This window comes from Phaethon aethereus (assembly GCF_964289735.1).
Source record: "Phaethon aethereus genome assembly, chromosome: 2".
NCBI classification, from domain to species: domain Eukaryota; kingdom Metazoa; phylum Chordata; class Aves; order Phaethontiformes; family Phaethontidae; genus Phaethon; species Phaethon aethereus.
In genome coordinates this window covers 119,842,852-119,865,014 of record NC_138582.1, presented here as the reverse complement: position 1 = coordinate 119,865,014, position 22,163 = coordinate 119,842,852, and the positions used below count along the sequence as shown (strand labels likewise).

Below are 22,163 nucleotides of genomic sequence, written 5' to 3'. Positions count from 1 at the left end.
GGAGTAAAACAATAGATTTAGATTTTAAACTGAAGAAAAACTTTGAGTCTCCTATATTTGTATCCCTTTAAGCTCTTTTTGATGCTTATTTGTATACATTTCTTGTCAAACAACAGCGTGCTCAGGTTCTCCAGCTGATAGCAAAAAGTAAACTGAATGCAGTCATTTATCTTTGAACTGTTCAACTGTGCCCTTCTTCATGTTCTTGTTAATAATGCCAGGTCTCCCAGGAGCGCTGTCACGCAATTTTATCACATAAGCTTTTTGTTTGACCTTACCTGCTGTTCCCCTGGAACATGGCGGGGGGGGGGGAGCCAAAATTCCAGCCTGCCTTAATTAAAATTTTAGTCTCAGAAGATGTTACAGTATGTGATTTCATTAGGTATATAATGAAAGTATTCAATCATACCTCTTATTTGTCTGGGCCTTTTTATTTGGCAGTGAGGTCACCGAGATTTAAAACAACTCTCTTAAGCTCTGGAAAAGTAACCGAGGGGTGGCTGTGCATCTTTAAGTGATTCATAAATTCATTGTATCCATGATTTTGCATGGTTGCCCTAGAGGTAGTTGCCCGGATGATGAAGTAGAAGGCTCTAAATAACAGTTCAGTGCTCTTTGCAAAAACATTTTTTTCCCCCATGGGACAGCGAGCATATATAAGTGGGTTTTAAAAGAGAATTCTGTTCCTTGTCTCCAGCAGTTGGAACTTGGCATCATAGACAAAGGCTAAAAGAAAATGTAATGGGTATTTCTTTGATGTGTAAGGTCTAAATCTCATGTGCGATATGCAGTGTTACTTTCATCATTTCTCATTGGCATAACCTAACCCACCATAACAAGAGGCTTGCTAGCACCCAGATGAGACCATTCGTTTTATGCAGTGACTATTCTTGAGGAAAAGTCTGTGCACAAAGCACTCTCTCTTAGCTTTTGTGAAGATGTACATTGTTCCGGTTTACATAGGACAAGCAGAGTTAAAAAATAGATTTGTGAGGCCCTGATCCTGCACATCTTTTGAACTGGAAGGGTTTGCATTGCTGGGGGAGTTGTGTTACTCCCCTATTTTTTTTTCCCATTTTGTTAGCAGCTGAGAAGTGCCCCCAGTCGGCCATGGAGTCTTGAGTAGCACATGAAACCATCCATGCTTCGGGTGCTCTGTGCTTTGGGTTTCTTCCAGCCCTCGGGGTTGCAAAACAAGTAAAACCAGGATTTCATATAGCTTTCCGAGGAAGAATAAATAAAGAGGACAAGGAGGGGCAGTTCAGCTAGATAAGACAGATCCTGCTCTAGCAGTTGGACAGAACTAGCCAGGTGGGGGATTTCAGGGCTGTTATCTACACAAATATTTCTTGTGTATCAGAGTATTTTCATCAGCCGTTTTTACCAAATCCAACAAATAGGTCACTCTGAAATAATGCAAAATTGCAGCAAATTTCCAAATTTGATTTCTTCTTTTTCTGAAGATGAAAATATTTTTGCACTATTGATTTTGTGGGATTTGTAGCTTTGTAAACCAGAGAGAGACAAGAGGGGTGAGGAAGACAGACAAGCTGTCTTCTAACCAGTATTTTTCTTTCTCTTGTGACAAAAAGTCTTGCTGGCTCATATCTATGATGCATATGCGTCTTGCCGAGCACCTTAATGCAGCTGAATATGGCTCTTTCTCTGTGGGTCTGCCAAGAAATGTGGCTCTTGATCTGTTACCAGGTTCAGGAAGCGTGAATGTTGTCTTAGCAAAGCTACGGCCAATTTAGGGACCAGGGAGCTACGATTCTGGCAGCAATTAAGTGTCAAGGCTCTAAGTTCTAAATCCTGCAGTTTTATAACCCCAGAGAATTATTCAAGTCACTGTCATTGTAATCAGTTTAGAATACATTTAACGTGTTATGTGTTTTCAGTTACTGTAACTGGAGTGCCATTAGCTAAAAATTGTTTTTATCTCATACAAATTGAAAGAATGGATGTCATCAGTTTTAAAGTTTGAAAACAAAACTAGCGTAATACTCCATGCTTTCCCCTGCAAGCTGTACTGCTGGAGTGGGATGTGCTTTTATGTGAAATGAAAGAAGCCAAACTGTAAGTCCCTTACATGAAAAGGCTTCTCTTGTTTTTGAGGATCTGAGCCTGCAGAGTGCTGTGGGGAAAGGCGTCCATGTGCTGCTTTGGGTTTTGACACGTGCTGTTTTATGTGTGTTACAAGCCACATCATACCTCCAAGTTATCTGTTGCTTCTTAAGACTCCTTTATTTCAGGCATAGGTATTCTTGTTTTTTTCCTTTGTATGTGTGTGAAGACTAAATAAAATAACTGCATGGTCTTATGTTTTAAGGAGAAAGGGATGATTTTTAGCATTAAGCTGTTACATATTTGTTCTTCTAGCTCACATGGTATCCAGTTCACACCCATAAATTATCTATGATGTCTTCAAGTGGAACACAAAGCCTGAGTATCTTACTAGGTCAAGACATTTTTACGTGTATTGCAGAGAGAAAGCAGACACAGTAGGCATCGGCTGATCAACTGCAGTAGATTTGGTGTGCAGCATGCCTTGGATTTTAGAACCAAATTTAAACTACAAAATTGTTTACAAAGTGTTTTGGATTCCAGCTGCACAGGATGCAGTTTAAATCTTCAGACTCACACAGAAAATGAGACACCAGCAGGGAGACATTAATTGGTGTGTCTTCTGTGGGAGTCTTCCAAAGTCTCCCAGACACCTTGGGGTGAGGCTAAAACCAAAATCAACTTAAATTTATAGCTTAATTTTATGTTTTCCATGAGACTTTTAGTCCATCATTTGTGGTGAAACTGTCCAGGTAATGGCCAACTGCATAATGAAAAAAACCTCCCAATTTCCTCAGTAGCCACCCAAATCTAACATGTAACTCCTGGATGTGAGAAGCTGGTTTGAGCACAACGCCTTGGAGCAGCGCTCCTCTAGAGCAAGCAGTATATGGAGAGATTTTGTATCTGGTAATTACAATGTTCGTATAGGAGGTGAAACATCTGGTTGCAATCCAGTACTTGAGTATCTCGTGCGAGGTAAGGAGCATCAGCAGGAGGGACTGACGGACCCCTGCAGCAGGGAGGGCTTTGTTGGGGCTGCTAGAAACTCGTTGCCTCAAATTCCTGCTCTCAGTTGTGCTAGGAAGGGATTTCAGTATGCACCTCCCACAGCTTGGCCAACTGTCCTAAATGCAAGGTTCCCCAACCTGGCTTCCTTTCCTCATATTTTTCAGATGACATTTAGGGTCTGTTTGAGAATCAAAAGGTTCTTTGTGTCAAGACACAGTGTTTGATCTTGCCAAACTGCTTGCTTCATTTTTTTTCTTCCTTCCACTTTTGCAAGTACTTTGGGATGGACCAGCTCAGAGCTTTTGGCAAATAAGCGAGTTGCCAAAAACTTTACCAGACTTACTGATGTGTGCATGACTGAATTGCACTTTTACAATGACATGTTTTCTTCTTTGATTAGTAACTTACCATGGGCATTGTAAGTTTCCATGATTACAGAGCAAAAGCTACATCCAGCCACTTTAATACTTCACCCATAGCTTTACTTCACCCATATTTTAAAAAGGAAAACGTAGCCTAGCAAAATTGTGGGAATAGATACCAATCATATTTTTCATCCTACAAAACGTACTGAGCGCTACTCCAGCCAGGGCAAAGTAAATTAAAATAGGCCAGAAATAGCCCTTAGAATATCCACCGAACACAGGTGAGCTCTCTGCTTGTGGAGTGAGTTGGGTGGCATTGGCAGTATGTGATCAAAGGGAGGAGAGACTGGGAGGAGGATCCTGTCTTACATGCAAAAGATTAGTCCTTTTCCTTGGAAGACAGAAAAGCATTAAGAGCTAACTGGCTCACATTTTCGTAAGTATTTCAAGTCTGGAACATGTAATTTAATGCTCTGAATAATACTGGACACAGAACACACTCTAATCATATCTTTATTCCCAGAACTTCTTATTAAACTGATGAATATCTACTACCAAGCTGTCCATCCTCATTTTAGAGGTTTCGGGTGATAGCAAATTTGCTTCCTCTCTGGGGAAATTGCCCCCTTGTTAAGTATAGGGTCTGCTGAAAATTCAAATTTTATTTCTCATCTGAACAGTTCTAGGTTTATCTTCCAACTGTGTAATTTTATTATACTGTTTTCTATTCTGTTCAAGAACTACCTACCAGCAGATACCTCTCTACCTTTTGAATAAATTGAGCAGAGTGAGCTCATCAGGTCTCCCAGCAAGAGGTGCACTTTCTGACCTTGGATCGTTTTTGTAGCTCTCTTCTCAGCCCTTATCATTTTTGGGGAATCTTCTGCAAATGTACGCCCCTGCGGTGAGCACAGCACTGGGGACTGGGTGCAGAACCTGCTGTTACACTGCTTTGAGTATATCGCAGGGTATGCCCTTGGGTCTGCACCCAGAGGTGATGCTCGCGGCCCTTGGCTTTCCCTGGGAGCTTGAACTCAATCTCTTCCTGGTGGCAGCTGCAGTGGAGGCTGAGCCTCTCCATACCAAAGCCATAGGGGAGAGGTGCCAGGCTGAGAAAGGCACTGCAGTAGTTGTGGAGCAGGCAGGAGCATGGCGAAATTTGCACACCCAGCCCAGTTAGCCCCGCTGAGGTTTCCCTTTTGAATTTCTTTTGGGCTTTCCTTGCCTGAGCTGCTGCAGCATGTTGCGAAGGTACATGCATTTTGGGTTTGCTGGTAGCAACGGCGCGGCTTCTCTGAGCACTAGGCTGAGTGAAGCAGGAACGGAGCAGATGAGCTCTCAGATGACTTCACATCAAAGACACTGTGAATTTGTGTATTTGCATCAGATGGGCTTAGAAGCAAGAACTCTGTTCAAGTGGTAAGAGTACATTAAGATTTGTGGTTCAGGAGCTCGTGCCAGACGGCTGCACTCGTCAGCCCAAGTGCTGATTACTCTTTATCTGGAGTGCTGATACATGTATTGCAAAGCTATCTTGCTAATTTATGCTTCAAGTCTAAAATGAGCAATGAAACAATCCCTCCAAACACGGACATGCCGTTCACAAAGGATGTGTGCTGAGGCCAGCAGAGCACCAAATACACTTTAATTACAGCTCTGGGTGATGTTACTGGCAGAGGTGTAAGACCACTGCATTTTATCTTTCGAGCTCCATAGCCTCATCAAGAAATTAAAACATCTGTGGGTCTTTCATGCAGTCTTCCTCCCCCTGGGATGTTTTAAGTTAGCTGACTGTCAGCATGGTGATGCAGGCTGTGAAGGTTCAAAGAATTATCTTGGTGGTATCACGGCCTCTTCCATTTCGACTGCAATCCAAGGCTCATTTTTCCTCTGAGGCATTCATTGAAATTCTGTGCACGGTTTGTTCCTCTGGTTGTTTAACAATGTCTCTCATGTTTGCCCTGATTTAAAAAATCCTCCTTTGTAGCAGAGATAACATAGAGCAGGATGATATAATTGCAGTAAAGAGGCCCTGGAGCTTGCAGTAATAGGATGGTTCATCTGATGTGTACTGCCATTAGAAAATAACCCACGTATGTATGTTCTCAGGGGACAGTAAAAAGGCTTTTAAAGATTACACTTTATGTAGTATGAAAGCTAATGAGCAAAAGACCAAGTATGAAGAAAACTTGCTGCAGAAAGCATGGTGCCTTTTCCTGTTCTCACTCATTTTCTGACACCTGTGTAGCTCCAAAACATCTGTCTCTGCCCAGCAATGCACGGCCTGTTGTGCACTGCAGCCGGTTCCTGAGCCTTTTGAGAACACTGTATTATTTTCATTTCACTGAAAAATAAATAGTGTGTCAAAAGCATGGTATTGCTGAGTTCAGGATTGAAACCATGTGTTTACAAAACAAATAGTTTTGGGGGAATAGTGATCTCTGGTAGTCTGTGCCCTCAAAAAAAAAAAAAAAAAAGATTTGCTAGAATGATATGGTTTCACGAACACTGCTGAAAGGTTGATATGTAGAGTCTCAATTCTCCTATTTCCATTCTTTTCCTGGCCAGAGCGCAAAAACATATCAAGACATCAACACACAGTAAACACTGAAGGATCCATTTCAAACATTATGTGGCATGCGGAGTCGTAGTTGCAGACTTTGGGCTGCAAAGGTGGGAAATTCAGAGCAGCTGGTTTCTGATATTAAAAACTTAACTGTTCAAATAAATTGCCACGTAGAGCGCCTATTCCTTCCCCTTGCTTTTGTGCTAAAACAGAAGCCATCTAGCAGAATGGACTTGGGCTGCTTTGTTTTCCCATGGCATTTTTCTCTTGCTTATAGAGCTTGTTCTAGACCACGGAATGAATTCACCTTTTTGTACTCTGTACACTCTCTGCACTACTAGAGCATATTTTTGTACCTTGTCAGGTTTTTATGTTCAACGAAATGGATGAACTTGCATCTTCATATATTTAACATAGTAAAGGGTCAGACTTTGCTATCAGGTGAAGTGAAGTGGCTTCACTTGAGTTGCAGAGCCTTGAAAGGGGATGCTGGATTTTGACGAAATGCTGTGCTGGGGTCTGCAGCAAGGTCTGACATCCATGATTTCATTGTATTCCAAAGGGTACTGGTCATTAAAAAAGAAGTCTGAGAATATTACATGAGGAAGAGATGACAGCCAGCATCTTTGCAAGGATACAAGCAGGCCAGTAACCTTCTTAAACATCTCTGTTGCCACCCACAAGTCAAGGGAGTAAATGGTCAAGAGACCACAGTACCTCCTTCTGGGCCAAAGAAATGACTTAATTTCCCTTAATGGCAAAGAAGGTTCAGGAGAGAATGCAGTCAGATTCTTATGTTAATACATGTTTGTTCTCATCTAATCACATTGGAATTGTGTTAGAGTGCACGTGAGATATTTTTTCTCCTTGTATTGAGGCCTCTCTGTGTGGTCAGAGCGTTGTAAAGGGCTCGCAGAGGGAGTAGGAAAGAGATCTTCTCCTGACTCTCGGGGTCTAAGCACGACTCTGCATGCTGGGACAGGGGCGAGGGGTGCACATGCCCTATGGGCAGGAGAAATTGCTAAAGTCCTTGAAGAGTATTAAGATTGTTAAAATAATAACCCATGACCTAGTGGACCTCAGCTCTTAACCCGTCCCCTTTTTGTATTCCTGCACCTAAAAAGTGGAGTGGTTGTGCCATGTACTACGCAGAGTTTGCTAATACAGAGGAGATTTTCATGGCAGAGGTACGTGTTATTGTACCCCATGAGATGACGCCTACATGTTGAGTGTAAGAGTAGATACTTAGTCATTTCCATAACTTTTTGTTTCCGTTTGAGAGTCATGTCTGTATTGGGCAATAAATTCATCGTATTTGGAGAACGTGGAACACGGAGCTGATGTGAAGAGACAGCTGTATGTTCAAACACACAGCAGAGTATCAGCAGTAGTCTGACTAAAGTAATGGTAATGCAATTATATTTAGTAGAGGTGACAGAAAGGCTTCTCTCTACTTGACCCCAGTGGTGTCTGTCTCTGCAGAGCAGCCTGTGCCAGTGCATCACGGTCCAACTCTGGGAGCCCAGATAAGATGTTTGATTGCCTTCCCCAACTCAGTGTCATTTGATCCCTGGTCCACCCATCAAACTGTCATTCCTTAAAACATCTGGGACTTACTTTGATAACCGCAAGTGACGTGAGATGAATTATCTCTTGCTGCTTCTGCTGTCAGTTGACTCCTCTCTGCTTAAACTTCCAGTCTTTCAAATACCAGAATAGTAGTGCTAATTTTTTTATTTGTGTCCTTTCTTCCCCTCCCCCCCATAATTGGTAGACAGGAGTAGAAGAGGACTTGCAATTTTATTATTGCTGTATAAGCCTTCCGTAAACTCTGTTACAGCACTTCTGATGTCGATAATTTTAGTGACTAAAAAATATGCTGACACTGTTTTTGTGCATAGGAAAAGAGCAAATTTGAATGTATAATGATCTGGTGCATTTGGGAGATGTTTTAGGCTATATCCCAGCCAAGTTAATCACTCATGGAATTATTTTTTTTTTCTCCTTTGACTCAAGACATTAATCTCATATCTGTGGAAAGGCATCTTTAATGCCAAAAAATTGATCACAGGTACCTGACATTTCTCTGGCATCAGAAAAGATTTTGAAGGAAAGCTATCAGTTGACAATAGACTGGCAGAAACAGACATATTGGTTACTTTATTTTTCTTACATAATGAAGAAATACCCAGGTGATGATTTCCAATTCGTGAAGTACATTGAACCACTTACTATATTCATGAATATAAATTGAGCAGACATGACATACATTTTTCATATAAAAATAACACAGCATTGCTCCTTCTGATAATTAGTCTTTGCTTGGAATATGCTTATTCTGAGAACATCGCTATAGAGTTAATAGTGCACTGCATAACTGCACGTTAAAAAATACGAGTGCTAAAGGAGAGGGAATGTCTTAAGGAGAAATTATTCATAGATTTATAATGACTGTGGCTGGCTGCATTTTTCAAGGACAGGATCTTTCTGCATTTTCCTTTCCTTTCCCAGATTTTCTGCAAAAACCTTCATCTCTAAATAGTAGCATCACCCAGCCAGCCTATTTCCATCCAGCAAGGCTCGCTCGCAGGCTGGACCGTGTTGCTGCCAAGCAGCACACCGCTCGCACTCCGCTTCCCGTCCACACTTCTGCCTCATGAGCAGCTTTGCCCTCCAGATCATCCAGACTTTGCCCATTTCTCAATTAGTCCTAGAGGAGCCATCCCAGCAGAAAACCTGCAATGTTGTGGTGACTTTGAACACAGAGCCAATCTCAGGTTGAAACAGAAGCATCAACTTCTCATCCCTGTGCAGCCAGTTGGGTGTTCCCACCGAGCAGACCAGACGCTCCCTAATCTATAATTTTCCTCTTTTGCCAAACATGAAACTAGTAGGGTGGAATATGACCCTTAATATTCTCTAATTGTATAAAAAGCATTGCAAGTAGGAGCCGGTGTGTATACAGATGTTCTTGATTAAATAAAGCCTTCTCCGCTTACATCGTGCTAAAGAAAGGTAAGAGGGTAAGATAAGAAACGTGACCTGAAAGAAAACCACCCGATTAGACTGTGAAGGCCAAATACTGATGTCCTTGAAGCTGGTGGGAGTTTTGCCCCTGAGGAAGCAACCAGAAGCCAGTAGCACCCTGCGTCTGCTCAGGGCTTTACAGTCCCGTGCTGAAGTCAGGTGGTCCATCCCTCAAGGTGTTCTCTGCTGCAGGGCTGAAGAGCACGAAGAAAGTGTGCTGCCCGCTCATATCAGCCTGCCAGGGCTGTCAGATCACGGTGTTTGTTTATTCCCCTTCAATTTTAACTTCCAGTATTGCTTCTCTAGAAATAGAGCAACTTTCTGACGAAGGCAGGGAGAAATGATGGGATCATTTTGCCCCTGCAAGCGACAGGGTTATTTGAAGAGGTCTTTCTTCTTCCAGGTTACCAGCCTGTCCTGCCGAACCAGCAGCAGGGGTTCCAGGGTCTCATGGGTATGCAGCAGCCGCCCCAAAGCCAGAACCTGATGAATAATCAACAGGGAAATCAGGTGCAAGGCATGATGGTGCAGTATCCAGCCATGTCGTCTTATCAGGTACTTGGGAGCTGTGGAGAAAGACTGCTTTTCTCGGAGAGTGCTTAATTGCGTTAAGTTTTTTGTATCACGGAATGGTCTTTATTACTTCGTTAGGACACTGTGTGGCAGGAGGCCTCCTGATAAATAGGCTTCTAAGTCAAATTGGTTTCTTTGCTTCCTGTTTACGTATTCTTAGTACTCCCAATTTTCATTCTGAATTGGGAATACTTCAAATGAACTATTTATTACAGCCTGCAGTGCGGGTAAAATGTGACAAAGGATGAAGGAATTATACTTCTTCCTGTGAAGAAAATGAATTTATAAAAATAAAAGACAGAACATTATTGTTCATTTTTTGGGTGTTTCTTTGACAGTGCAGTATTGCTTCCTGTAACGAAGTTAAGGGCTTTGCCTGATCCAGTTAAAAATTATTCATTTGTGGAGACTCCTACCAAAGATTTTACCATGTCTTCTATAGTAAACTATAGTCAGATAGACTGGTATTTATTGGGTTTTGGGGAGAGGGAAGGCAGTGGCTTGATTTTTACCAAGTCTGTAAGTTAGCCAGACTTTTTTCCCCACCTTTATACCTGGTTTCTGTGAGATATGCCAAGACTCTGTGAGAGGTGGCCTGTCCTTACATTTCCTGCTGGTCCCTCTGGAAAGTTAAGAAAATAAATGACATCTAATTCGTTTTAATAGATTGCACTGATTGAACAGCCATTCACCTTCTCCCTCGGCTTCTCTGAAAACACTACAGAAACCCAGGTGGAAATGTGGGAATTGCTTGAGGGTAAAATTTTCCCCTTATATCTTCAGAATAACTATATTGAAAATGTATTTTAAAGGTTAATGATCAACTTAAAGGTTTAGATCTTTTAGATGGCTTAGATATACCAGGATTGAGTCTTCTGTTTGCACTGATCCCATAAATTCGTGTTCAGCTAGGTCCTGACAGAGCCACTTACTAGACCTGGGAGCAGAGGGATTTCACTTTAACCCTTCTCTCACAAAGAAAACCCTCAGGGATGAGAACAGTTCGGAGCAGCAGAAAACAACACGTTTTGGCAGAACGTGTTGTACACGCAAATTCAGCTAGAAGGAAGATAGGGATACTCAGGACCTACTTCAATTTGTTCAGTAATTACTTTTTGGTTTTTTTCCTACGTCTTTCCATATTCCTACCTAGGTGCCAATGACCCAGGGTTCTCAAGGATTGCCACAACAATCATATCAACAACCAATCATGCTACCTAATCAATCAGGTCAAGGAACACTTACAGCCACTGGAATGCCTGTCTACTGTAATGTCATACCTCCTGCCCCACAGAACAACCTACGGTTGATTGCCCCACACTGCCCCTCCAATAACGTTCCAGTTATTTCTGCCAGCTGCAGGACAAACTGTGCAAGCATTAACAATGCAGGGTGGCAGGTCAAGTACTGACACTGTGGCTTAGTGTGGATATACGAGGATAGCGGTGCATTATTTGACAAATAACTCATGGCCTTCAAATGAAGAGGAACACAATAGGATAATCAGTTGAGGACATAAGTACTGACTACGCTCAAGTGATTTGCTGCTGGAAAAATCTGTAAAAAATAAAATAAATTTTGGAAAAAAAATGTTTGCTGGTTAATGGTGCATATTTTTGTCATGTCTGCTAGGTATGCCTTTATAGCTTAGCTAGTGACATGAATTCATTGAGGTAAGATTTTTTCCTACCACTGAACACCACTGTGTAGATTGTAATATCCCCAATTCGGATTAGTTTTGTACTTTGTGTTGAGTTTGTGAAGCTAAAAGTATTTAAAAATATAATAAAATCACATTGTACCAAAGCTGTAATGGAAATGAAAAAAAAAAAAATTACTGAATGGAAGGAATAATTTATATACATTATAGAGTTTTTTTATGGATATATACTGTATTGTAGTGCTTAATCACAATAAAGCTATTTGACCTCATGGAGAAAGGTCATGTTTCTACCACCTGCTTGGTTTCCTCTCTGTTTCTGAGTGAGTGAATTTCCCTTTGCTTCTGCACTGTCTTGTTTCAGGTGAAGCTAAGGGGGGAATGGTGCTTACGGGGTTTATGGGAGCTTGATGAAAAGGCAACATACCTGTGTCTTACCATGCAGTACCATAACAACTAAGACCACTTAGAAATAGTAGCATAGATAGCATAGACACCCACAAAGTGTTCAATAAATGATATACCAGATCATCTTAAACTAAGTTTATGCTTTTCCAATCCCTAGGACAAGTAATGTCACCAATACAATTTGCCTCAATCTACTAATTTATACCTGTTCTAGAGGCCAACCAACAGCTGAATATGAGAAGAAACAGATGTCCCATGGTGTCCCATCCACTGGCTGGAAGATCTGTTGCTACTGAGATAACCACCACAGTACCTAGCAGTTATTCTGCTCTGTAGAGATACTCTACCCGATCATTGCTACTCTAGCTATAAAGCCATTTTGCCAAAAAAAGATGACAACCCAAGAATCCCATCCAGCATGTTCAAGTAGTGGGGATGAACAATGTATTTGGGGTTTTGTCTCTTAAACATGCAGCACAGTGGTTTGCCAGAATTTTTTAGAAACTTTTTTTGAATGCCTGTGGTGCTTCTCATTATTACATCCCTGTTCAGTCAAATTCCCAGCTTGTTCTGATAAATTATTCTTCATTCATAAATGCTGCATGGCGTTCCTCATTCTGCTTCAGTGATGACAACACTCAAGTAGAAAATAATGTTTACCAGACAAAAGCCTGTGTTGTTTTTCACTTAAGCTGCATTTTTGATCAGTTTTGAACACATTTTAAAATAGGTAGGAGTTGAGCCCCCAGAATTATTCATATGTATCATGAAAAAGCCTGAGATCCTTCTGTGCATAAAATCTGCATCTGTCATAATATGATTTAGGTACACTCAAGATGACAATAGCCTACAATGCCCTTGACCATTGTTAATCTGAATGTGAAACAGCTTTTATTTTCCATTTTAAGAGAAGTAGCATTTCCTTCGCACACTTCAGCTATGGAAGCAGGAACTGGAAAGGCTACAACCTATATTAAAAACAAATATTTTTGTCTTCTATACAATAAATAGGTATCTTTCAGGGTTCAGGGTTTTTTTACATATGTGTCTTAAAGTGGAATTTCTACTGAATCCAGTCCTATGGGATCATAAGAAAGGCAAACACTGAATTTTTTGTGGTGTAATCAGCATTCATTTGCTGAGAGACAGTCAAGAACATAAGCAGGTAAGCAAACACAATTCACTCTTCAGTTAGAGGCAAAATGCCTTGGGAGAACATACTGATTGATTTTTTTTTTTTTTCCTTTTTTAAATCAAGATACTGTATTTTAAGTTTACCTGTGACCCTGAGCTCTCATTTCAAATGCCCTGCACTGCATGGCTTATTTCCTTCTAATGTTTTATATGCTATGAAGGTTTCTCTCCACCTTACTATAATTACACGTATTTGTGTTTGCTGCTGCTGAATGAATGACGGCTGAATGAATGGCTGTCCTCCATCAAGGCTCCAGAGTCCAGCGGGAAGGACCCACGGGTGACTTCACCCAGGACACGTTGTGTGTAGCCAGGCTGAATGAGAGGGGAGGGAGGGTGAACCCCTGTCCTCGTGCTGCCTGCCATGAAGAGACCTTTTGGTAATCACTGTATTTAAGTCCCATTTCTTCTCTTCTCTGAAGCACTACTGTTACCTTATTGATCTTCCTTCTTGCCTGGTAAAAGAATCCACCCTCAGCATCATAAATCAATGGCAAACTGGGGTGTGGATGCTCTCAGCAGCGATCGGGAAGGGAGTCAAAAGCCTAGAAATCACGCTTCTGTAAAGATACAATTTCCCCGTGTCCTTGTGTCGCTCTCTGTCACATCCCCTTGGTAAACAGCATATCCCATGATTGACCATGGCCATGAATTCCCATGATTTACCTGTCTCTGCCCATTCACCAACCAGCTTGTGTAAAACATGCGAAGAGCTGTGGGACCTGGGATCCCGCTGACTCTCAGCCTTGTGGGAGCAGCACCTACCTGCACATTCGTGCACCTTCCTGCTGAAATGAGCCTTCAACTTTTTATGTAAAATTGAGTAGTGTCAGGAGGAGGTCACATCCGCCCACCCCAAAATGGCCTATATCCTCTGATTGTCTCACTCTCCAAAGAGTTTGAATCTCCTTAGGCATAAGAGGAAACTGAATTTGATCTCCCTCAGCTATGGAGAATGCCCTAATTATTAAGGTATCATATACATGGGGGAGACATCTCACGTGGCGGTGCACATACTTGCTTTACTCTGGAAGAATTTACATTTTAAGACAATGAAGTAACTCTGTTTCTATATCAAGTTAAGCACACACTTAGGCTCTAATTTTATTTTTTATTGTACAATTTTTTGAAGTCTTGATCCTAAACTTTTTGTTTGTTAATAAAAATATTCTGAGCTGGATTGCTTAGCAGCCTTCTGCTATTAAACTAGAGATGTTCCAGTATTAAGGCATTGTCAGAAGGTTAGGAGGAAAAAGAAGTGACCCGCAAATAAACATAACCAAAATGCGTAGGTGAAGCTCAGGGCTTTTTTCTCAGTCCTTTAAAATATTTTTGTAGGCACCCTCCATAAGAGGAGTGCTATTGGAATCACCTGGCCCAGCTCAGTTCAAGCAACTCAGCAATTGCTTGCCTTGAATTCAGAGTCCAGCTCATAGTAGTGAAAGGATTTACAGGACATGCTTCTCTCCTGTGGGGTTGCTCTGTCACAGTGGGCTTGTTTTTCTCTAGTCTTCCCTTGGAATTTGGCCGACTCGGGCAGCTACTCTGTGGCAACGCAGTTGTGGTGCTAAAGGGCTGTTCATTCCATTTTCACTTTACCTGCTGCATATTTGCTTTGGTAGTTGTGTTGTGTTTTCTCCTTCTTTTTTATATTCTGAAGTTGATAGGAAGTTCTCCCAAGGTCCCGTACATACTTAATTTCCCACTGTTTTTTTAATTTATATCGCACTGAGAAACTAAAGAGGCATATCCTGAATTAAGCTGACTGCATCAGATGACACTGGTCAGCCTTTTGGGTGTGTCTAATTAATTTGGGCTGTAATTTGCAGAGGCTGCACATCCTAACAGAAGCCAGATGCCATTTCCTATTGTTTTGCCCTATTGTGCTGCCCGAGAAGTCAATGACTTCCTTCGAAAACTGTATTCCCTTATGTTTCTGTTTAACTCCATGTGAACAGCTTCCTGCGCTGAAGCAAGAAGGAATGGAAATGCGCAGGGAGGCCGTAGTGTGCCCAGAGTATCTTGCTCTCTGCCCCACTAGCTGCTCGGTAGCGCGGCGACCCACCCTGGTGCGGCCATGGAGAGCTTCCATGCGATCCTTTCACCAGCATTCCCGAAAGCAATGCAAAACGGGCACTGGTCAGCGTCCTTCAGCCCTCCTTCACAAGGCCGTTGAGCTGTGGCGTGTGTTGCCCCTTTGGGCTAACTGCAGAGAAACCAGTTTCCGCCCTGAACACCCAGTGGAGAGGCTCTGGTGGAGGGCGATTCCCACTCAGGGCTGGGAGCTTTGACTTGCTGTCTCCCAGGGCTCCTCTCTTGACTGGCAAGGAAGAGGGAGACCAGTTTCCTTCATCTTCAGGACTATGCCACTCATGCTTCCCCCAGAGACTATGCTTTAGAAATGCTCATAGTTTCAACACTTGCTTAGCTCATGTTGTCTAAAACCACATTTCTGGTAGGACATCACCATCTAGTCTTGGGCAGTGACCAGCTTAGGGCAAACATTGAGCCAAGCTCTGACTAGTGCTTCAACAGCAATCCTACGAGTTTCAAGTGCTACTCAAAGCTGCATGGCAGGCAATAGAAATGCCTTGAGTATTTTGGAGGGGAAGAAGCCTCGCTGCGTGCACAACGCCTGCACCTACCATAATGTGGGTGATGCAGCAGTTTAGGGGATGCCTGCTCCCAAAACAGGGCAAAAGATCCCCGTTTCTAATTTAATTTCTACCCCTGGTTTACTGTAAGAATTGACTCTCTTCCCTGATGGTTCCTTTCATTCTTCAGAAAAATGGATATAATGAGCCTTCGAGGCAGTGAATTGATGGTTAAATAATTAATGCCACACAGAGTTTCTGAGGATGGTGTGCCCAGCATTCAGTGAGTGGCATGAACTATCGCTATAGTGCTACGCATTTTGCAGAGTTCGGCTTTGGGTGGCATACTGCTAAAAATACTGCTTGCCAGTGCATGTCAGAGGGGGAAACCAAACCCCACTCTTCTGGCTCTTTTTACAATATCCCACCAGCTGTAGAAGGTGATGACTCCTCGTTACCTCTCCTGATAAAAGGACAAGGGGACATAAGAAAATAAAAATTACTTATTAAAACAGCAGCCTCCAAACAAAGAAAAGAGGAGAAGAGCTCTTTTTTTTCCCCCCATAGAGTATATAGACAACCTGTGGCATTCCTTGCTGCAGGCCATTAGGTGTCGTTTCAGAAATGGGTGGAGAAGGTCAGAGAAGAAAGTTGTACTGAAGGTTGTTAAATACAACAGCCAGTGCTCAGAGCCACTGCTCATAGAGGCAGAGAACCGCCTAATGGCATGTTGCCATATCATTGCCCCATTCTTAAACCTTTCCCCAGACACTACTAGAGATGAGTATTGGACTGGGGAAGAACCTCTGACCTGACCGAATATACCAATTCCATAAAGCAATATTTATTACCCAATACTGAATAAGCAAAAAAAAAAAAAAAAAAAAAAAATTTAAAAATTGGTATCACCTGACAAAGTCCATGCTGTAACAAAACCTATAAGGATCAGAAGGAGAAGGTGAGTCTAACCTTGGGTTGATTTTCTTCAGTTTGTTTAGTGTCAAATGCCCTTGACTGCATGAGTAACTATGACTGGCCTTACACAGCTGCTTGTTTTACTGTTCGGAGTAGGATGTAATACCACGTTGAGGATGAAATAAACCCTCCAGTGGGAAGTGCCTCATGATCTTTTCATCATCTTTCATTTCTTCTTTGTAGCATATAACTGTTCATTACTGTTGTAAGGGTTAATTAGGCACAAGCAATGCTTTTGTGGCAAATTTGTTTTCATTAGTCAATAATAATTGAATTTTTTTTCAGGTGGCATCTTGTATATAATCCCTTATTTCATGTCAGAAGCCCTGACTTTTCTGACCATCAGGTGTAGTTGCTACTAAGAGTGGTTTTTATAGTGTTTTGTCATTGACCTAACAGAGGTTAATTGATGTAGGAATTAGAGGAATAAACTGCAAGAGAGCACCTGAGATTAGCTTTGAAGCTGAAGAATAGCAGGTGTTCTGGGTAAACCTACGGATGGCTTCCTGAAAAGCAGTATTGAATTCTTCCCTGGTTTTCATTTGGAGAGATCAGCTGCAAACCTACATGTGCCTACTGAAGCACTATATCTCAGTTCATCCTTGTGTTTTTAAGCAATAATTTTGGAGGCTGCAGATTTAGGAAGATAAGTCAAAAAACCTTTGTCTTTTATGTTGTGGATGCACTTTTACAAAAGACAGTTGTAAAAAGGAAATGTAAGTAGAGGATAATGTTATAGCAAAGATATATGCTCCCCAAGTACAAAAATTATCTCCATTGAACTCTACTAAATATATCCCTAGAGGAATAAAAGAGCTTTAAAAAGGCTACATGGGTTTTTTTTAACCCCAAGGGTGAATCATATGGGTGTGAATCAAGGCATTTGTCATACCCAGGTTTTGCTTGCAAATCTATGCCAGATCATCTCCACCACCATGAAAAACTTCTTTTATCTGCATGGAACACGGATTTACATTAAGCCCTTTGGTAATTTTTTTTTTTTAGGTAGTGGCCACCGAGAGTGATAGGAAGAGCAACTGAGATGATAGTAGAGAAGATTGGAAATTTTCTACTTAGCTGCCATTAACTTTGATCTCACCAGGATCAAATCTTATGTCAGGTACAGCTTGTGAGGGAAAAAGGCTCCTGTGTATGTATGTGTATGTGAGTAAAAATTTTCATGACCGAGAAAAAAAAAATTTTTTTTAAGCCTTTCAAATAAAAAAGAGGTTTTCCAAAATTTCTCATGAACCATGCTCCTGTTTTCCACGCTAAGTGTTGATTATTCATTGAGGGCACGATGTCAGGAGGTGGGTGGTCACAGTGCAATCCTTTGATGTGCAAAATTTCATGCAGTTATTTGCACAGCAAATGATCTTATCTAAGAACGAAGAAAGGAAAAAATTGACATTGAGATCAAACCTTAAATGGTAAATCTGGACAAATTCTGCCTTTGAGATAAAAACTTCTCAAATACGTTAGAGAATATTTCCACAGGGAAAAAAAATAAATTACTTTCAACACCTCAGACTGTGCCATCCATTGCAAAGGCCAGGAGATCACACCTTAAAGCAAAGTGCTGGATATTCGTAAGCTTCCTATAAATAAGAGTTTAGAACAATTCACATGTAGACTCTCAGTTAACCGCATTAACAGTAAGTAAAATGGAGGCCAACCAGCATTCAGAATTGCCCTGACGCAAATTTTCAGTGAGGGTCAAGTCTCGACTACACTTAAGCTTGCGGTGAGGTTTTTCTTACGCAGAGCAAGCAGGAATGCGTCTGCCCGCAGCTCACATGTGGCACTTGAACCAAGCTCCCATGTGCGTTAATGGCCACTCTCTCATTTTGTTTCATCTGTACAGATGAAACACGGAGACAATACAGCCTGCTGTAATTCAGAACTGCTTCAGGCATCCACAGTCCTGCTTCCTACTGGGTGCATAAGCCTGTTGGGCAACATACTCCCATGACTATGGGCTATGCACAGCTTGATACTTCTTTTATTGGCATGGATATCAGAAAACCACATGTCATGGGGCTCGCTGCCATCTTCCACTAGGCTGAAATTATCAGGGAGTGTCTCAGAAACTACAAAGGGGTCCAAATTATATGGAAGACACTTGGGTAAATCTGGATGCTTGGATAAATCTGGATCCTTCCTGCTGTCCTGGGGAGCAGGGGGGAAGGCCTGTTTTAAGTATTTCTTGAACAGATTTTATCTTCCCAGTCCTTTGGGACTTGAAGAATACATGTAGCTGGCATGTGGTAGAAGGATTTACTGCTGATGAGCAAATAAAGATGTTGCAGACATCAGAGCTGTCACACAGCAGTGGAATGAGCTCTGGTCATGAAGCATTCATGCAGCATATGAAAAATTTTGATCTGAGAGTTGTTCTATTATTTATTCATATGCTTCTATGCTTCCCTGGACTGGGGCTGTATTTTTTAGAAAGCTGCCTTGCTCTACAGCAGATGTTCTGTGGCACAGCACTAGAAGCATTGACCTTCTTTGCTTGACAAATAATTGGGTTTCGGATCAATTTTTTTTTTTTTTTTAGTGGGAAGGCTACTTGTCTGATCAGATGTATGTATCTGTTTAGCAAAATGTCTGTTAGAGTAACTAACACTGTCCCAGTACAAGTGTGTAAAGGGAAGCTGCAATTTTTTCAAAGCACTCATCCAACACAGGACCCTTCTGGTGTAAATGTAATTTATGACCATTCTTCTCACCAATAAAGCATTTTTTTAAAAAAGAAAACAGGGGCGGAGGTTTCACTGCGAAGGTACCAGTGGCTCTCTTAAAACATTTTTTGTGCAAAGAAATACACCTTTTTTGTGAGAACTGAAAATTTCTTCTGCATTCAAAAGCAGCAGAAATACCTAAGAGCAAGCTGCAGCGGCAAGGCCTGTTTGCTCAGCTCTGCTGTGATGAGCTCTGTGGATGCTGTAAGACCAGTACAAGTGGCTAAAAGAGAAATTTTACTGCATTTTTTTTTTCCCCTTTTCCCTTTTTCTTTGTGCTGCCCAGTTTTGTTCCACATAAATAAGCCCGCACTGCTGGGAGCTGGGGTGAAAGGGGCTCTGAAACATCATACACAGAAAACAAATGGCTTGCGGATGCAGTGAGAGAGGGGTGACGGTGGCTGGTTTTTGGGAGCACGCGAGGAGGTTCAGAGCCGACACCATGCTGCTGTATGCTTCGGGCATGTCTGACCTGATACCAACACGGCTTGCAAATGGGGTCACACCCTGCCTGCCTGTTCTCTGTGCCTACTACGGACAGTGTTGTGGTGTTCTTTGTACGGCGGAAGCATGAAAAAGCCAGCTGTGGCCGTACACAAGGTGCCAGGGAGGGCACTTCTAATAGCAGCAGTATCCATAGGATCAGCAGAAAAAGGATGCCTAACTCTCTAGTACCCTTGAGATCCAGAAGGGAGATGAAACACATGCTAATAACCACCGTATGGGACTGGTTCTGCAGGAGAGGACCAATCTTCTGAGCGCACAGAGAAACACAGGCAGAAAAGGCACCGTTAGAGATTCTCAACCTGTGCTACTGACAAAGAATGTTTCCCTTTGCTGCTGCTGCTTTCATTAAAAGAAGAGCTATTATCCTCAGTTTTTCATGATAAAGACATATCCTTTACAGAGATCGGTGAGGATGCAATATTCTAGTGTGGAATGCATCGCTCTGTGCAAGTCCCCGCTCCTCTCTCTATTGACAATAGGGGAGCCGCGATAATTAGTGCAGCTTGACGTCTAACTTCTAGACAGCGAGAAGTGGGATGAACGATACCCAGGGCGCAGAAATCATTCCAGGTAGACCAATGACAGCTACTGGATTGCCAACGCCCTGTGCCAGCTATCATTAAAACACACATCCCTACCCAATATTTTACCAAAGTAGAGCACAGCCTTCTGAAAATGAATCAGTGCAGCGTGTCTCGTGGGTAGTAGTTGGAGAAAAGGCCTGAAGGTCTAGGATGCTCTCTCACAGAATGACTTACTTCTTCAGAATTAGTAAAATCTTGAGCTGTGGGAAGACCAAGGGGAGGTGCTGGGATGTGATTTTTGCCGCTGACAGATAACAGAGCAAGGGGTTTCAATTCAGTGCCCTTGTGTCCGAGAACCCCAGAAAACCAAGGGTCACAACCGTTCTGTTTTTCAGCCTCTTACCCACTGTATTTCTCCTCAACGGTCATTTATCTGTGTCTGGCTTCTCAGCTGGTCCATTTCAGAGTGAAACGGTTGCTGGCAGCTTGTAAGAGAATCTGGGTCCCACGCCAGCCTGCGCAGGAGTTAAGACCCTGACAGCAGAGCCCCACGTTGTTGGTGGCTTTCAGAGGGCAACAAAAGTCATCTGTGGGCCCAACTGCCTCAACAGATGCACATTCCTGTCAGTCAGCTTTGGTTCACATCCACACTTAGCTTGCAAACAACGCCTAATGCCGATGGCCCTAGACATGCAGCTATGTGACCTTCTGGTCACTTGTGTGGACCGAGCCATCCTGGCATCTGTGAAGCTGGGATTCACGATAAAGCAGGCGTCCTCCTCAGTAATCTGCTGCGACACTTAATCCTGCATTTGTTTCTTGCTTACTTACAGCAGCTGAAGCGGGTGTTAAGAGCCCCCCGCGCCTGCGGCACCAGAATCCGGAGCCGCGCTTCAGCGGCGTTGCCTCCTCCCAGCCAGCGCCGCAAACTGCTTGGCAACGTCCAGCGCTGAAGTAAGCCGATACGCCCGGTACGAACGTCACACGCGCTCAGCGTTTCGATGCAGGGCCCTCTACGGAATGGACAGAACAACTTCGCCAGCGTTATCCTTCAAATCTCCCCAAAGATGTGTGCTCCCCTGCACACCGGCACGGTGTCCCGGTGGGCCCAGCTCAGCCAGGGGCTGGTGGCAAGGCAGGCCGGAGAGGGTCCCGCAGAGGCGCGCTGCTGGGCTCCAGCCGTGCCTCCCTGCTCTCGGACAGAAGCTCGCTCCACCAGTCAGAGCGCACTAACGTCAGCCCCCGCGGAGACGGTAGACCGCGAGCTAGGGGAGGGCGAGGGTGGCACTGGGACTCGCTTGAGTTTAATGCACTATATAAGGTAGCAGCATTTTTTTGACCCTTATCATGCCCGCCATGGTTCTATAGAAAGAGGCAGGACACATATAGTGTTGTTTTACACTGAGATGAAGTCCTTCTGAAACCTAGCTAATTAAGCTTGTGCTGTGTTCCAGTCTTGTTACGTCTTTTCTATCAGTGCACGTAAGATAGTGGCAAACACCAAAACCAACAAGGACAGGTGTAAATAATTATCTGCTTTTTATTTATTCACTCATTTTTATTCCCTCCTTCTTATGTGTGTTTTCTCAGCTGTGCATTTTTTCTTAAAACGCCATTGTCCATTGAACATCACCCCAATTAGAAGAAAGGGGAAGAGTTATTTTTCAAGCACTGTCAACACCTCTGAATTTTCCCCTGGGTTTTGTAGATTTTAAATTCACAATTTCCTAAGCTTAAAATATTTTCTTTAAAACAATCTTCATATAGCTACAAAATGCTCTTGGAAACAGAATGAGGTATCAATGGTATAAAACCAGTCAATACACTGAAATATGTATTTTCCCCCTACCATCAGTTATCTTGCATGCTGCTGGCACTCGGTCTAGCTGGTATGCTCTTAGCTAAAATACCCTATATACCAAATGCGATTTTAATTGACATGTCCCTTTCA

The 22,163-nt window shown here is 42.6% G+C and overlaps 1 protein-coding gene across 2 annotated transcripts in view; it reads left to right on the top strand.

Moving 5' to 3' along the window:
* Positions 1-11,633, top strand: part of ARPP21 (cAMP regulated phosphoprotein 21) — a 106,183-nt gene extending 94,550 nt beyond the window's left edge. For both annotated transcript variants that reach the window (XM_081996654.1, XM_081996653.1), the window contains 2 exons: positions 9,437-9,588; positions 10,760-11,633. In XM_081996654.1, the coding sequence (XP_081852780.1) occupies positions 9,437-9,588; positions 10,760-11,017 (410 nt within the window). In that variant the 3' untranslated portion in view covers positions 11,018-11,633. The remainder of the gene's footprint in view (positions 1-9,436; positions 9,589-10,759) is intronic.
* Positions 11,634-22,163: the final 10,530 nt, after the last annotated feature.